The 17,315-nt window shown below is 40.3% G+C and overlaps 1 protein-coding gene across 2 annotated transcripts in view; it reads right to left on the reverse strand.

Annotated features, from left to right (window-relative positions):
• The window catches only part of ALAS2 (5'-aminolevulinate synthase 2), a 26,068-nt gene extending 8,876 nt beyond the window's left edge, over positions 1–17,192 (reverse strand). Inside the window, exons 1-7 of one of the 2 annotated variants that reach the window (XM_045473059.1) lie at positions 17,077–17,192; positions 10,626–10,821; positions 9,841–9,963; positions 8,199–8,309; positions 5,107–5,329; positions 4,366–4,550; positions 33–212 (exon numbers count right to left, since the gene is read on the reverse strand). In XM_045473059.1, the coding sequence (XP_045329015.1) occupies positions 33–212; positions 4,366–4,550; positions 5,107–5,329; positions 8,199–8,309; positions 9,841–9,963; positions 10,626–10,806 (1,003 nt within the window). In that variant the 5' untranslated portion in view covers positions 10,807–10,821; positions 17,077–17,192. The remainder of the gene's footprint in view (positions 1–32; positions 213–4,365; positions 4,551–5,106; positions 5,330–8,198; positions 8,310–9,840; positions 9,964–10,625; positions 10,822–17,076) is intronic. The other variant, XM_045473060.1, reaches the window with a different exon arrangement.
• Positions 17,193–17,315: the final 123 nt, after the last annotated feature.

Below are 17,315 nucleotides of genomic sequence, written 5' to 3' on the forward strand. Positions count from 1 at the left end.
TATTGTCATCATGTTTTTTATGATGTACATACCATCCATGGAGTGAACGGTCTCAAAGGCCACAATTTTAGGTATCTTAGGGTTGGACTCTTTTAGAAGTTTCTTCAGGTGGTCAGGGTCATTGTGCCTGAAGACAAACTTGGCTGCTCCACTGTTGCGGATACCTTGGATCATTGAAGCATGATTGCCTGCATCTGAGTAAATCGTGCACCCTGAAGAACCAGAGGCATATTTCTTAAGCTTCTGTTCTGGTATTTCTACTTCAACCTCAGGACTGACCTGACAGGGGCAGAGAGCCAACCCTCCCTCCCTTTGAAGGTCCTGCTCTGCTTCCTTCTCCTCTGGAAGTCTTTTTGACACCTCTTCCTCCCTTGAAAGGACTACCCTGCCTGAAATTTTGACCCCTATGCCCTTCCCTTCAGTCAATTCTAACCCTGATTTGGCACTATCTTGGGGTGGACGAAATTTTAATTTCCCAAGAAGCCCTAGAGTTTCTTGAGGGCAGGGTCTAAATATATAAAATCAAAATATATAAGATCAAGCCTTGGAAAGGAGTTTACCCCAAGTCGAATGCTGGTCAACTTGGACTGATACTAGATTCTCCCTGGTCTAAATAAAATCCCACCTCTTTCAGGTAGCATCTCTCTGCTCATAGTTACAGGGTAGATACTTAGCAGATTTTCAGTTTGAATCATAAGCTCATGGCATGTCAGAGCAGAGCAGAAGAGCTAATACTTATTCTTCTCAAACTATTTCAAAAACTAGAAAAGGAAGCAAAACTTCCAAATTCATTCTATGCATCCAGCATTACCATGATACTAAAACCAGATAAAGACTCCACTAAAACAGAGAAATACAGGCCAGTATCCCCAATGAATATATATGCAAAGATTCTCAATAAAATACCAGCAAACTGAATCCAATAATGTATTTTTAAAAAGTAATTTGCTATGATCAAGTGGGATTTATTCTGGTTTGCAAGGGTGGTTTGATATTTGCAAATCAATCAATGTGACACACCACATCAATAAAAGAAAGAATAAGGATCATATGATCATTTCAATAGATGCAGAAAAAACATTTGACAAAGTACAACATCCACTGATGATAGAAACCTTGAACAAAGTAGGTTTATAGGGAACATATCTCAACATAATAAAGGCCACATATGAATAAACCACAGCCAATATCATCCTCAGTGAGGAAAAACTGAGAGCTTTTCCTGTATGGTCAGGAACAAGACAGGGATATACACTCTTACCACTGTTATTCAATATAGTACTAGAAGTCCAGGTCACAACAACCAGACAACAAAAAGAAATTAAAGGAATCCAAATGAGTAAGAAAGAAGTAAAACTTTCACTATTTGCAGATGACACAGTACTCTATATAGAAAACTGGAAAGACTCTGCCAAAAAACTGCTTAGAACTGATAAATGAATTCAGTAAAGTCGCAGGATACAAAATCAACATACAGAAATCTGTTGCATTTCTATACACCAATAATGAAGCAGCAGAAAGAGAAATTAAGGAATCAATCCTATTTATAATTACACCAGAAACAATAAGACACCTAGGAATAAACCTAACCAAAGAGGTGAAAGACCTGTACTCTGAAAAGTTTAGAAAACTGATGAAAGAAATTGAAGAGGACACAAAGAAATGGAAAGACATTCCATGCTCATGGATGGGAAGACCAAATATTGTTAAAATGTCTATACTACCCAAAACAATCTACACATTTAATGCAATCCTTATCAAAATACTACCAGCATTTTTCACAGAGCTAGAACAAACAATTCTAAAATTTGTATGGAACCACAAAAGACCACAAATAGCTAAAGCAACCTTGAACATGAAAAGCAGGGGCACCTGGGTGGCTCAGTCGGTTGAGTGTCCAACTTCAGCTCAGGTCATGATCTCATGGTCTGTGAGTTTGAGCCCCACATCAGGCTCACTGCTGTCAGCACAGAGCCCATTCCAGATCCTCTGTCCCCCCCTCTCTGTCCCTCCCTTGCTCATGCTCTCTCTCTCTCTCAAAAATGAATAAACACATTTAAAAAAAAGGAAAGAAAAGGTGAAGGTATCACAATTCTGGACTTTAAGTTATATTGCAAAGCTACAGTGATCAAAACAGTATGGTACTGGCACAAAAACAGACACATACATCAATGGAACAAAATAGAAAACCCAGATATGATTCTGCAATTGTTTGTCAATTAATTTTCAACAAAACATGATAGAATATCCAATGGGAAAAAGACAGTCTCTTCAAGAAATGGTGTTGAGAAAACTGGACAGCAACATGCAAAACAATGAAAGTAGACCACTTTCTTACACCATACCCAAAAATAAATTTAAAATGGATTAAAGACGTAAATGTGAGAGGAAAAATCCCAGAGGAAAACACAGGCAGTAACGTCTTTGACCTTGGGTGTAGATTCTTACTAGATATGTTTCCTGAGGCAATGGAAACAAAAGCAAAAATAAACTATTGGGACTTCGTCAGAATAAAAAGTTTATGCACAGGGAAGGAAACAATCAACAAAACTAAAAGATATCAGATATTTTTGTATCTTTCTGTCTCTGGTACTTAGTATAAGGCTAAGTACACAGTAGATGTTGAGTAAACATTTCTTGAATGAACAGATGGACACATTACTTAATTATAAGTGAGTAAATAAATATGTTACTGAATGAAAGAGTGAGAGGAGCGGTATCAAAAGATGAGGCTGAAGAGGTAGAATGAAGCTAGATTATTGAGGACTTTAGAAGCCATGATAAAAAGTTTGGGTTTGGTCCTAAATACAATAAGGATATACTACAGGGTTTTTGGCAGAAGGGTAATGAAGATAGGTTTGAATAAAAAAAATATTATTCTGACTACCATGAAGAAAAGAATACAGGAGGGCAAAAGTGAATTAAGAAAATGATTTTGGTTTAGGCTAGGATGGTGGCAGTAGAAATGGAAAGAAGTTTAATTCTAATGATTGAAGAGGAGGTTCACTGAAAAAAATCCCAAAGAGGTTGGATTTGGTTGGGGTTATGTGTGATCTCACAAAAGTTTCTGAGAAGTAGTGGGGATGTTTACAGAGTGCTGAAGAATCAACAGAAGTAAGGTAGTAGATAGCAAGTGTGGAGACTTCTCTCAAGCAGTTTTTCTGTTATAGGGAGGATAGAGATAGGGCAGTAGCTAGAGACTGATGAGAGGACATTTTTTTAGATGAAAGAGACGTTAGCGTGTTTAAAGAGGAGAGGCTGAAGACACAAGGAGAGAGGGAAGTGATAAATCAAGGTTCCTAAGGAGGCAGAGGAGAAAGAGACAGAGCACCAGCAAAAAGGATTAGTCAACAAGAAAAAGGGCACCTCGTTCATTGTGAGAGGAGAGAAAAAGTGAGAGGACATGTGGGGATGTTTGAGTTTGTAGGTAGTTTTTGTCAAGGAGTTGAGGACATTGCTACCTAGGGTCTTCTATTTTCAGGGAGGAAGGAGGTGAAGTCACTTGCTATGGGTGAAGGTGAGGTGGAAGTGTGGGAAGGCTGAGAAGAATGGGGGATTTGCAAAACTGCTTTGGAGACTTGGAGGGCTGACCATAGAAACAGAATTGCCAGACACCATACAGGTCCTGGTAAAGGTTGGGTACCATGAATTTTTAGTGGCTCCCATCTGAGAAATTATATACACCTAGGATTGACATGGAAAAGGTGGAGAGTTATAGTCATCTGTGATTGGAGCTGTGATAGAATGACAGGCATATGAGTTGAGGACATTATTAACTAGAGAGTGGGAGATTGGGAAGATTAGGTCCAGATGGGATCCACTGGGATTTGCTTTAGGCAGAAGAGATGTGCCTTCAAATTGTAAAAGAAAAGAATGAAAGAAGGGCAGATGAAAAATTAGATGTTTGTAGGTTTGGTGGCTGTAAGTTAAAAGAATTTCTGTCTGGTGGCTTCTTTTTTTTGTGATGTGAGATGTGAGGCTATTTGCTAAGAGTGAAAGAAAAGATAGTCACAGGTTTTAAAAGAGAAGAAAGTTTGGAAAAAGCTAGTATGGAGACATAATAGGACTGTTTATGAGTGTTAAGAGCCCAGTTGAGTTGTGAGGTGATAAATTTATGGTGTCAACCATCTGTGCGTTTGGGCACTACTATCACTACTACTCTGTAGTAGTCTTCAGCTTAAGTGCAGAAGGGGAGAAATGAGAAAGATATAGTCATCCAGCTCTGAGGATACACAAAGTGGGTAAGAAGAAAGGGCAATGGGAGGAAATGAACTCATAATAGACGGAAAAAGTGATGAAGGCAGTGAGGCTGCATGCTGTACTGCAGGATACCAACAATGAGCAGAACTCAGGCCCCAGGCTTACCTGGCAGGATCTTTGCCAGGGTGAATAGAGTAGAGTCATTGGCCACAAAGCAGGAAGAGAAGAGTAGGGCTGCATCTTTTTGGTGCAGCTCAGCCAGCTCCTGCTCCAGTTCCACATGAAACTTACTGGTACCTGAGATATTGCGAGTACCACCAGCTCCAGATCCATGACGCTGCAGGGTCTCCCTGGTGAGGAGAAAACAGGGTAGACAAGGAAAGGGGGAAAGAAACCCTTGTCAGGCACTGAGGAACTGAGCAGGTTTCTCTTCATTGAAGACAGTGTTGAATTAGTGATCCTTATGAGCTATGTCCTATGTAATCAAGTTGAGGGCAAGATGGAGAAAATGATGACACCTGGGTCCTCCTTCTCAGGCTGATGGCATTCAGGGATGGAGGGAGAAGCTAGGTTGAATGTAAACAGCTTGGAAGACCTTCTAGAGGAGGTCACATACTATCTCTGGCAATACTCATTCTGTAACCAAAGTAAGAGCTCATGGAAAGTGGGACTTGCTTGGCCTTTCATCTTCTCATAGAACTGGACAATTAGGACTTTGGAAATCATGGTTTGTTGATTGACATTGTTCATATCTGAGTATTAGATATGCTGGAAGACCATGAACAAAAGGGTTGGTAGGTAGAACCCAGGTTTCCACTGCTAGCTCTGCCTTTCCCGTGTGTGGCTTTGATTCTTCTCTGTATTCCCTGTGTTCCCACAGCTCATGGCCCAGATCTTACTACTCACTGTGTAGCTTGCAAAACCCGAGGGTGTCGGCTCATGCCTAGATAATCATTACTGCACCAGACAGACACATCCTTTGAGGTCACAGAGGCCTCAGAAAAGTGTTGGGCAAAGGGGTATGCATCAGCCCAGCGGTTTACAGTCTTGAACACACGGTAGGTGTGGTCCTGTTTCTTCTCCATGATCTTGTGCCTGAAAAACTGGTCATAATCAAAAACATCGTTCCCTGCAGAAGTAGAGATGGAGATGAAAATAATTCATTTTAAATTACTTCCTGATTAGTCCATATTTCACTGGCACTGTTGATTTTGAGTTCTCCAGTTCTCTATTCATTTATTTGATAAGTCATGAACTTCCTGAACCACAGTAACTCTCCACTATTTCATTCAACTATCCCTTTGCTTACTCACTTGCTTATTCACTCAAGTAATTTATTCATACATCACTTGGGCTGCCTACCCCTGGCATGGCCTCCTCTCTTTTTCTAAGGTTAGCCTTCTTACTGAAATCACTACTTCTAGCTTCAGTAAAAAGAGTTTTGACAGATCTGGTCTCTAGTCATTTCTCTGCCACTTCCTAGTTATGTGACCTTGGGCAAGTCATAAATCCTCTCTTAGTTTTAATATCCTCATCTGTAGAATGGGGCTAATATCTTCTTGCAGAATTGTGAGCATTTGATGACAAACAGAATGTAATACACCCAAACTAATGTCTGGTACATAGTAATGTTATTGCAATGATAGTAGTAGTAGTCATAGTAATAGTAATAGCCAATATTTAATTATATTATTACAACCAGTATTTAACAAGTGCCTATTACATGTAATGCCTTCTCTTAGGGATGTTATAAATATTATTTCATGTATTCCTCACAACAGGTTATTTTTTTAAATTTTTTAATGTTTATTTTTGAGAGAGAGAGAGAGTCAGAGTGCAAGTGGGGGAGGAGCAGAGAGAGAGGGAGACACAGAATCTGGAGCATGATCCAGGCTCTGAGCTGTCAGCAGAGTCCAATGTGAGACTCAAACTCAGGAACTGTAAGATCCTAACCTGAGCCACAGTCAGATGCTTAACTGACTGAGCCACCCAGGTGCCCCTGGAGAGTTTTATTAGTATATTCATTTTACAGATGAGAAAATGGAGACATAGACAGTTTAGGTAACTTGACCAAGATTTTGCAGCAAGTAAGTGACCTACAAGTAAGTGACCTAGAGTTTATTTTTTAAACTGCTACTAGTACAAAATGGAGCAATACTATTTTCAGGATAAATTGACATAATGTATGCCAAAAGATTTGTTAAACTCTAGAACTCTATACATGAGACAGAAATCATGATTGTTGCAAATGACAACTTACATGGTAGGGATGTAAGTTGGTAACATCTTTGCTGTAGGGATGTTTAGAAATATGTATCAAGAGTTTTTAAAATGCAAATGCTGACATACTTAGAGAAATATTTGCAGCATTTTTAACAGAAAAATGATTGACATCAAGAACTTATTTTTTAATTATTATTTTTTTAAAATTTATTTATTTATTGTGAGAGAGGGGGAGGGGCAGAGAGAGAGAGAGAGGGGGAGAGAATCCTAAGCAGACTCTGAGCTGTCAGTGCAGAGCCTGATGTGGGGCTCAGTCCCACAAACTGGGGGATCATGAACTGAGCTGAAATTAAGAATCCCACATTTAACAAAATGAGCAACCCAGGTGTCCCCAGAACTTATTTTTTAATAATTCTGAAAAATAACTATGAAAACTTTTCACACCAGTAGAAAAATGGACAAAGAATATAAATAGAAAATTCAATAAATGTGGAAGAGGATGCTTAATCAAGGAAAATCAAACTGCAAAATCAAATTTTTACCCATGTTGATAATGATTTAAAAGTTTGATAATATCAAGTGCTGGAGAGGGTGTGAGAATATGGATACTCTCTTTGATAACTGGTACACCCCTTTGGAGCACTAATTGACAATATTTATTAATACTGAAATTGTACAAAACCTTACACCCTAAGAATTTTCACCTCTTAATGTTATCCTAGAGAAAAAAACTTACCTATGTGCATGAGGAGTATATTCAACGTTGCTTGTTACATCACTGTTTGTAATAGGAAAAACTAAAAACAACTCAATAGGGGAATAGCTAAATAACCTCTAGTATATCCATACTGGGTCTAAGATAATACTATATATTATCATTGAGTACATTTATATGTACATAAAACCAACATACAATATAAACCAGAAGAAAGTTGAAAAATTGAATGAAAAATTGGATATAATAACCTGAATTATAAATGCTTGATTAACTTAATTGATGGTATATCCATGCTACAGAACACATTTCAACCATTAATAATTATTATGCAGCTTTATGCTTAGGGACATGAAATGATGCCCATGACATATTGTTAGGTAAACAAAGCAAGATAACAAAACTGATAGAATAAAATCCCATTCCTAATAAAAAACATGCATATGGAGGGAAGCATAGGAGGTGTGTGGTGTGTGTGTGTGTGTGTGTGTGTCTGTGTGTGTGTGTGGTCAGTCATGGGAAGATATCTGGAAGAAAATATAACAAAAAGGTAATCGTGAATGGTGGAGCTCTGAGTGATTTAAATTTCCCTCTTTATATTTTCCTGTATCTGTTGAAAAATACAATGATTCATATTCCTTTTATATTAGAAAAAGGCCAAATTGCATTATGAAAAATTAATATAAACACTATAAACACATACAAGAAAGGGAAAAGAAAAGGCTCTCAGTAAAGGATGAGTTTTTGAGGGAAGCAAAGAGAAGAAATAATAGGAGTAAACCTAGTATTTAAAGAGCCTTGAAAACAGCTAGAAACATTTCCATAAACCTAATTTTATTTCTTCCTCATGATAACCTGTTGAGGCAGGTATTAAAATCTCACTAAAGGGAAGTGACTTACTTGCCAAACCACAAATATCCAGCAAGTGCCAGCATTAAAATTTAAACCTAGACTCCCTTTGGTTCCAAAGCACTTACTGACATTTCCTCTATCATTTCAGAAGCCTCTTCAGCACTTCTTCCACATTCCTACCTCTCTATATCCACCTCATCAAACTCACCAACCATGTTGTTCTGAACCAGGTGTGTGACCTTTTCTGAAATTAGCTCTGGCTCCGGAAGACTGGACAATGGATTTCTTAGGCTGGTTGAGGCCAGGGAGCTGTGCAGGTCTGACAGAGAGTGTGGGATTCATTGGCCATGAAGAGAGGGGAGAAAAAAGAAAGCATGTGCTGTCCTTTTAAAAGTCAATACAACATGAAAATTCAAGTTTATGAAGTAGAGAAGCCTGCAGAGAGAAGAAATGTTCTGTAAAGGGAGCCCCTACTCATCTCCCTAAGTGGAAACCTTTGTCAGGACACCTTCTATAAGGTGTTATATTTTCCTCATTAGAATTTTCCCTTGGGTTAAGTAACTGGGGCTGCCACACTGCATCTTGCAGTTGGGAGGTATATGCAGGACAGTGTACCATACTCTTCTTTTCTGAATGTCATTAAAATTCAATTTTGAAAGTTTTACCTTTAATATCCCAAAAGGGCCTATAAAAAATATCAACACTGTGATCATCTTTCAAATGTGATTATCTTGAATAGTCTGTGTGGGGAATAAGCTTAGGAATTCCCTGAGCCTGCACTGATGGGTTAACAAGGCATAAAGAATTATAAAGCCATAGGATGCTCACACTCAAGTTTGGGTAAACAAGATTAGGTAAACAGGTATAGAGAGGGCGGGGCAAAAGCCCCAATACAAAGGTAGGTGAGGTAAGTAAGATTAGGTATTCAGGGCGGATACACCCCCCCAAAAAGCTGCTTTCACAGGAAGGAAGGACCAATTTAGGTAAACAGGCAAATAGGGCTATAGACCGCTACTGGGTGAAGTTGCCCAGAGGAGAGCTAATTAGCAAAAGAAAGGTGCCTTGTTAACCCTGAGGTAGCGTGCTCTATCTGCCTTATCCCCTAGGCTAGCTAAGGTAGACAGACACAGTCTGCCATTAACAACCATCTGCCTGGCGCCAGGATTTTGTTTTATATTGACCCAAACCCCTAACACTGTATTATCTTTAAACCCCTCTTTCCCTCATGCCCATAAGTTAATGTTCACAGACTTATTGTCTCTTTGTGCATGTCCATCACTATGTTTGTAAGCCTTCTGATCCTAATAAAAATAGAACAAGGGCCCTTAATCGGGGCTCTTGTCTCCTCCTGGACCTTAGCCATCTCTCACATTTTAATCCTGCATCTCACTTTCTTGCTGGACAAAAAAGAACTTCAGACCCAGAGTATACGACAAGTCTGAACCAATAGAGTTGACCTGGGCTTCATGCCCTTCTGAAAGATGTATCTGCTTCTAGCACTTATTCTTTCATGCAAATCCAGATTGTCATAGAGTGGTATTGCTTAAATGTGGGAACCCAAACTGTTGGGATCCATTTAGCCACTTGGGATAGAGGAGGAAGAACTCTAGAGGGCTCATTTTAGACTAATAGCTAAAAGTTACAAGAGCCTATGCACATATGTGAGTTGGGGAGGGTACATTTCAGTACACTGTCTAAGCTATTGCCTACCAGGGTTCCTTTGGAAAAGACTGGACTTCCCATCATGGGATGTGTACTAGCTGATCTTGAATTAGCCTAGCTGAGAACTGTGATGAAGTGAGTTCAAGCATTAGGAGTAGAAGCTGGATGAGGTGGCACTTGACTCCAACCTGTCTTGAAAGTCTTTACATCCTCTTGGACTTCTGGAGCTGCCTTCTGCACAATCTTGCTCTTCCCATCCTGGAGTTCTGACAGCATAAAGGGACAGTGGCTCTTGGCCCAAGATGGAGAGTCTATGCAAAGGCAAGAGAGTAAGTAGCAATGCATTTCCAACCATACGTTTAACAATGATTACTGAGACCTACTATATCCCAAAGCTCTATCTCAGGCTATGGTAGAGATACAGAAATAGATAAGTCTTGGTCCCTGTGCTAGAGGAGCTTCTAGGCTGGCATAAATGGCATACACTGAAGACACATTATGAACAGTGCTGGAATGAGAGGGAGGACATGGGCTATGAAAGTCTAAAAGAGGGAGTGGACATGACCCAGAATTGGAATTGGACAGGCTGGAGGTATAAACAAGGCTCACAGAGGAGATAGATGATGCTCAAGTAAAGTGTCACATGAGAAGTATGAGATACTGTAATACAGGGCATGGGTGAGGGTCATTTGACAGGAGTAAAGACTCAGAAGCTTGAGACAATAGAATTGATCCAGGTAATTTTAAGTAGTTTCAGCAAGACTGGATTATATAGAGTGTGAGAGGATGGGAGTGAGACTCGTGTGAGAAATATTGGCAGAAGTCAGACCCCAGGTGAATTTTGGGATTAACTTATTTGCCTTGACACTTTTCACATGAACTTTCCCATTTGTTAGGTAATGATGGCCAGTATGACTTGGCACTTTGTCTCCAGGACTCAAACATTCTCTCCAATTTGCCATAAACTTCTTACCTCCTCCAGCCTTGGTTGCCTTAGGGTGGATTTGAGAACTAGTTGGTCCTTGGGTGGTCAGGATAGGACAGCGTCCAATACCAAACAGGAACTGGTGAGTCTTTATCATCTTGCCCAGGAGGCCTATGTGGCCCCGGGAAAACGCCGGACAGCACTGTAGCAACATGACTGCTGCTGCCATACTGAGCCCGAAGTCCTGCAGAAGATGTGGAAAAGATGAGAGTCCACCATGAAGGCCTGGCCAAAAGCCAAGGGTCATTCCTGTGTTTGATCCTTCCCACCCAGTGCATGCTGCCCTCCCAAGAGATGTACTTATCATCCTTCCATGGCAAGAACTTTTCCCAATGTAAAAATGTACCAATAGAACATCAGGGAGGAATAAATAAGACAATGACCATTAGACAAAGTGATAAAGGAAAGTTCCAGCTGAAAGTCAGGAAGCCTGAATTCTGATTCAGACTGCCACTGCCCCCTTCTGTGATGGTGAGGAGTACTAAAGTGTGATTGTGTGTGGCAGGATGAGAGCTGACAACTTACCAACTCTTTGATAACACTTAAGGCTAAAAATCTTTCTAAGAATATGAGCCTCAGCCAAGTTAATATTCAGCCTGCTAATGCAGACAGATGCCATTGGCCAGGGCTCCTGGGGCTTGGCTTAGAGTGTTTCCTGAGCAGGCCTAGCCACCAAGGGAAAAGGAGTTTGAGGCCACAGGTACCAGCTTAAGTAGATTCAGGGAAATAGACAAAAAGGCGGGCTTTAGGCTCTACAGGCCATGTGCCACTAGACTGGTATTTTGCTTTCTTTGAACTTGCAACTGGATTTTAGAAAAGGACAGTTAGAGAAGGAGATGAAAACAAGACCCAAAGGGTCTGGGAAACAAGTCTATGGGCTAATGTAAGAGGCAGAGGCTATGACAGAGAAGAGAAGGGACAGAACGAAGATCAGAAAAAAGAAACCAAATACTTATAGTAGGCATTCAATAACTATTTGCTGAATTTAAGAGTAAGTTAATGAATGAACAGGGACTCAAGAGGAATAAAGAAAAGAAGAGCAGGTGAAAGAAGAGTCAGAAGAAAAGAGAAATTGGGAAAGATAAAAATAGGAAAGTAAGAGAGAACAAAGGTACAGTGATAGTGGTGAAGTTAGAAGACAGAAATTGTGGGGCACCTGGGTGGCTCAGTGGGTTCAGCATCCGACTTCGGCTCGGGTCATGATCTCACAGCTTGTGAGTTCGAGCCCCACATTGGGCTCTGCACTGATGGCTTGGAACCTGGAGCCTGCTTCGGATTCTGTGTCTCCCTCTCTCTCGGCCCCTCCCCCACTCGTTCCATGTCTCTCTCTGTCCCTCAAAAATAAATAAACATTTAAAAATTAAAAAAAAAGAAGACAGAAATTGTGGGGAAGAAAGAGATCAACAACATAGGGAAAAGGGATAGGGTAGTTATATGAACAGGGAGAGGAGGACTTATCCAGAAAAAAAAAAAAAACAGAAAAAAGGATGATGGGAAATACAAAAGGATAAGGAAAGAGACTTAGATGAGAGAGAGAGAGAGAGAGAGAGAGAGAGAGAGAGAGATTGAGTGACAGAGCAGAGGTATAGGCAGAGACAGACAGAGGGATATAAAATGGACATGAGGAGAGATGGAAGTAACTACAGAAACTACAAAGACTAAAAAAACTGAGAGCAGGAGAGGAGAGAATACAGTAGGAGCAGAGAGTCAGCAGGGTTCAAAGATAAAGGAGAAATGCTTCCAGAGAGAGTAGGGGTGAGGGAGAGAAACACAGAAGAGTTACGGGAAGACGAAATCAACCCCACTGAGGGAGATGAGAGAGAGGCTGAGCAAGAGAGAAAGGAGTAGAGACTAGATCAAAGAATACAGATGGCGAGGTGGTTAAGGTGGGTTTAGGATTAAGATGAGGGAGGGGTAAGAGATACAAAAGAGAAAGACAATGAACATGAAAGGAGAAATAGATTAGAAGGAAAAGGGCAAACTCGAGGTCCAATGTCAGCCAGTGAGACAAAATATGGGACAGGACAATAGGAGAGATATGGGGGAATGTGGAAAGACTAAGGCCCTGGCATCCCCAGAAGAGATACTGAGTAGAATGTGTAGCAGCACCTCCAGTATACAGGACTTTATATTGGAAGGCAAAAATGAACAGGAGGAACTCATGGCCCTGTCCTCATACCGCAACCTCCTTCATATCTTACAGAGTATCATCCTTCCCACCCTAATTCACAAAGCAATCTCTTCCCCTTGTTTATCCAAGAATATTCTCTCTACAATATTCACAGGCTGTCATGGGAACATAGGTCAGTATGTGGGGCAGGGACTATGGGCCCTGAAATTGGGAAAGGCCAGGGTATTGAAAAAACTAAATGAAACTCATGTTAAGCCTTTAGAACAATGCCTGGCACACAGTAAGTTTTCAATAAATGTTAGCTTTCCCTACTTCAATTTCAGCTTCCCAACTCCCTGTTGAATGTTCTTGGAAAGCCACTTCCCCTCTCTGGTTCATAGCTTTCATCAGCTGTCAAATGTAAGGCATTTATGGCTAGTTCATGGGGTAGGTAATGAATTGGATCTAATGCCTACCTCATATGTAGAGATATGAGTCCCTCTTTCCCCTGCCTGCCTGCAAAGGCCAAAGCACTTAGGGCTGAGTCTGCAGACCACAGATAAAGCTCCCAGTATTTATCACCATTGGGGTCTGACCACTCCCTAAGTTGAGACCAGGGTGTGGGAGAGGAGGGGAACTCCTTTTTAGAATCATTTCTGACCATCTGGCTGGGGCTAACTCTGGCTAAATTTGGTAAGGATGGGTGGATGGTCCAGGGAAAGGCAGGCAAAGAAAATGGCCAGGTTCCAGGCTCTTGAAAACTCCTTTTCCCAACATCGACACTGACAACAATAATGACAACAACATTGGGGTATGTAATGGGAAGAAAATCCCCCAAGATTGGAAGAAGGGTCCTGTCCTACCTTGGAATAATGGTGGATTATGGTTTACTCCCACCCCATGTATAAGAATGAAAGAAAACATATTGTATCTGTCTTTCTCTGTATGACTTATTTCACTTAGCATAACACTCTCCAGTTCCTTCCACATTGCTACAAAAGGCCATATTTCATTCTTTTTCATTGTCAAGTAGTATTCCATTGTATATATAAACCACAATTTCTTTATCCATTCATCAGTTGATGGACATTCAGGGTCTTTCCATACTTTGGCCATTGTTGAAAGTGCTGCTATAAACATTGGGGTATAAACAAGTGCCCCTATGCATCAGCACTCCTGTATCCTTTGGGTAAATTCCTAGCAGTGATATTGCTGGGTCATGTGGTAGATCTATTTTTAATTTTATGAGGAACCTCCACACTGTTTTCCAGAGTGGCTGCACCAGTTTACATTCCCACCAACAGTGCAAGAGGGTTCCCCTTTCTCCACATCCTCTCCAGCATATATAGTCTCCTGATTTGTTCATTTTAGCCACTCTGACTGGCATGAGGTGGTATCTCAGTGTAGTTTTGATTTGTATTTCCCTGATGAGGAGTGATGTTGAGCATCTTTTCATGTGCCTGTTGGCCATCTGGATGTCTTCTTTAGAGAAGTGATGAATGGATAAAGATGTGGTTTATATATACAATGGAATACTACTTGGCAATGAGAAAGAATGAAATATGGCCTTTTGTAGCAACATGGATGGAACTGGAGAGTGTTATGCTAAGTGAAATAAGTCATACAGAGAAAGACAGATACCATATATTTTCACTCTTATGTGTATCCTGAGAAACTTAACAGAGGACCATGGGGGAGGGGAGGAAAAAAAAGTTAGAGAGGGAGGGAGCCAAACCATAAGAAACTATTAAAAACAGAATAAACTGAGGGTTGATGGGGGGTGAAAGGGAGGGAAAAGTGGGTGATGGGCATTGAGGAGGGCACCTGTTGGGATGAGCACTGGGTGTTGTATGGAAACCAATTTGACTATAAATTTCATATTAAAAAAATAAAAATAAAAATGAAAGAAATTCAATACACTCATCATCTCTAAGGGACTTTTGACAATGATATTCTGAGTGACCTGGGAAAATACAGACTACTTCTTTGAATTTGTTGAATTATCAAGTTTTCAAGCTTCAATTCAAATTTCTCTGTTCCGATACTCCTTTCCTCAAGTTTGTCCAGCCTCACTCTGCCTGCCCATCTTTATGACCCATAATCTTATAGTCTAGTTACCTTCAGCTCTGTTTCCATTCCATTTCACTATCTATCATGGGACTGCAGTGTGTAAAATTAAATCAAGAAAGTATTTTAGGCAATTTAGGGTATTAAGAGCACAGCTTTGGGAGCCAGACATTTTTGAATCCTGGCTGTACCGCTCACTAGCTCTGAGACCTTAGAAAAGTTATGTCTCTTCTCTATATCTTATATCTGTAAAATGTAGATAATAACAAAGACAATTTACTTCACAGGGATGTTGTGAAGTTTTGGCAAAATAATCTGTACAAAGTATATAAAACAGTACCTATTTTAAATACTGAAAAATATGTTAGCTATTATTTTTATTTTCTATACTTTCTATGTAGAGAAAGTGAAGGTACATCCAAGTAAAGTCACATCATGAATACACTAGACTAGTTCACAAAAATTGATTCTTGTCTCAATTCTGATTTTTGTCCTTATCCTATTACAACATACTGCGTGAACTTGGGCTCTGTACTTTTCTTCTCTGGGCCTCAATTTCTCCATAGACATTGGACTAGATAACTTCATAGATTTCATCTGGTCCTAATAGTGAAACACTGTTGTAAATGCTTCACATGTACTGACTTATTTAATTCTAACAACAACACTGTGAGGTAGACACTAATATCAATTTTATTTCAAACCTGAGGAAACTGAGGCCTCCAAATATTAAGTAACCTGTCCAGGTGACCAAGCTAGTTAGTAGGAGAGGCATGATTCAAACCTAGGTCATCTGGCTCCAGAGACTGATACCTTAACCATTATGGATCTATGATTCAAATATTACTACATATTTTCTTGACTGAAAGCCTGACTCTAGACATCAATCCCCTCTGCTGCACTAACAGGCCCCTTTCTGGGACATATGATTTTGGACTTTGACAAATGCCTTTACGAAAGGAACAGATTTCTAATTGTAGTGGAATTTCAGGCACCGGTGAGCATTCATTCATTCATTTCATTTAACTATGCACCCATTGTGTGATAATCCTTGCCAAGGATCTTCTTAAAACAATGCTTTTAGCAAAAGGTATAATGGTAAAACTTCAGGCCACGTGACATATTATTACTTGAAGGTGTTCCCTGCACCTTAAAATCCCCTTTCATGCCAGCAACCAATCTTTAGTCCCAGAGATCAGAAGGGCCAACCACAACTCTATCCCAGAAGAGAGCCAGAAACCACTCATTGCCACATTACTTGCTATTTCCCCTTTGTGGCCTGCTTTGCAAGAATCAGTTAAGCTTGGAGGAGATGTGATCACTTTTCTTCAGGAATTGGAAGCATCAGGCCTTACTTCCCCTCCTAGTATCCTCCCACCATCATGGAAGAATCATAGAGAATTTTAGATACTTGGAATCATAGAACCAGAAATTTTTAGAAACAAAAATTTAGAAGACCACAAAATCAAAGTCACAAGAAGAGGTTGTGGAAGTCATAAGACAAGCCCTCTTTTCAGAGAGTGAATGATTGTCTAGGGTCTCACAGTGAATTGGGGTGAGAATACAAATCTATTGACTTTCAGCATAGGGCCCTTATAGTGACACAACATTCCTCTTCCACCTTCTCCCCTTTATGCTAATTATTCAATTCTCAGTTCCTTCAAATCTCTCTCTACCCAATTCATCCTTCCCATCATCCCCACATTCTCTCAATTTTCTCTCCCTACCTCTGGCCATCTAGGCACTGACCTGTCAAGCTCTGCCATCATCTGAGCAGAGAGAAAGAGTCAAAGTGAAGGAGAAATGGAGAATTGTTGGAATAAATATCAAGACCTTTTTCTGGGAAACAGAGAAGAAAAGGAATACAGATACAGACAGAGATTGAGAGATACAGAGTATAAAAAAGAGAAAAAAAAATTGGGAGAAGAATATACAGACAGAAATCAGACAAAGGAAAATTAAGAGAAAGCTAGAGTGTCAGAATTGAAGTGAAGTGAATGATCTTAAATACCAACAAAGGAGGGGAAACAAGGGAGGAAAAGACCAAAGAAAGCCAAAAAATATTTAAAGAGAAAAAAAGAGAAAGAAGAGAAGGGGATAAAGAAAAGAAAGAGAAAAAAGAAAAAGAGAGAAAAGTGAGAGAGAAAATGACAGATTCTAAGGAACAAAGTTAGATCTAGTGAGGCCAGAGAGTCAGCGTATGCAGCCTTGAGGTGGGCAGAAGACCAGAAAGAGTGCACTCAGGCTGAAAGCAACTCTTACCTGTTGCCCTGCACTGAGGACGAACGAACGACGGGTGAGTGCTGTGAGTCAGGACCTGGCATTTATCCCTCCCCCCTTGGCTCAGCTCCACCCTTCTCTCCTGCTGGCCAGGCTATCCATTGGCCCCAAAGGTATCTCAGGCTTTTGCTAGAGATAAAACCCAGTGTAGTCCCCTACCACCCAACCCCATCACTTAGCACTACCTCTCTCCTATTTTCTTTCTCTTCCTCCTCTGGAAT

Source organism: Leopardus geoffroyi, chromosome X (genome assembly GCF_018350155.1).
Source record: "Leopardus geoffroyi isolate Oge1 chromosome X, O.geoffroyi_Oge1_pat1.0, whole genome shotgun sequence".
Classification (NCBI taxonomy): domain Eukaryota; kingdom Metazoa; phylum Chordata; class Mammalia; order Carnivora; family Felidae; genus Leopardus; species Leopardus geoffroyi.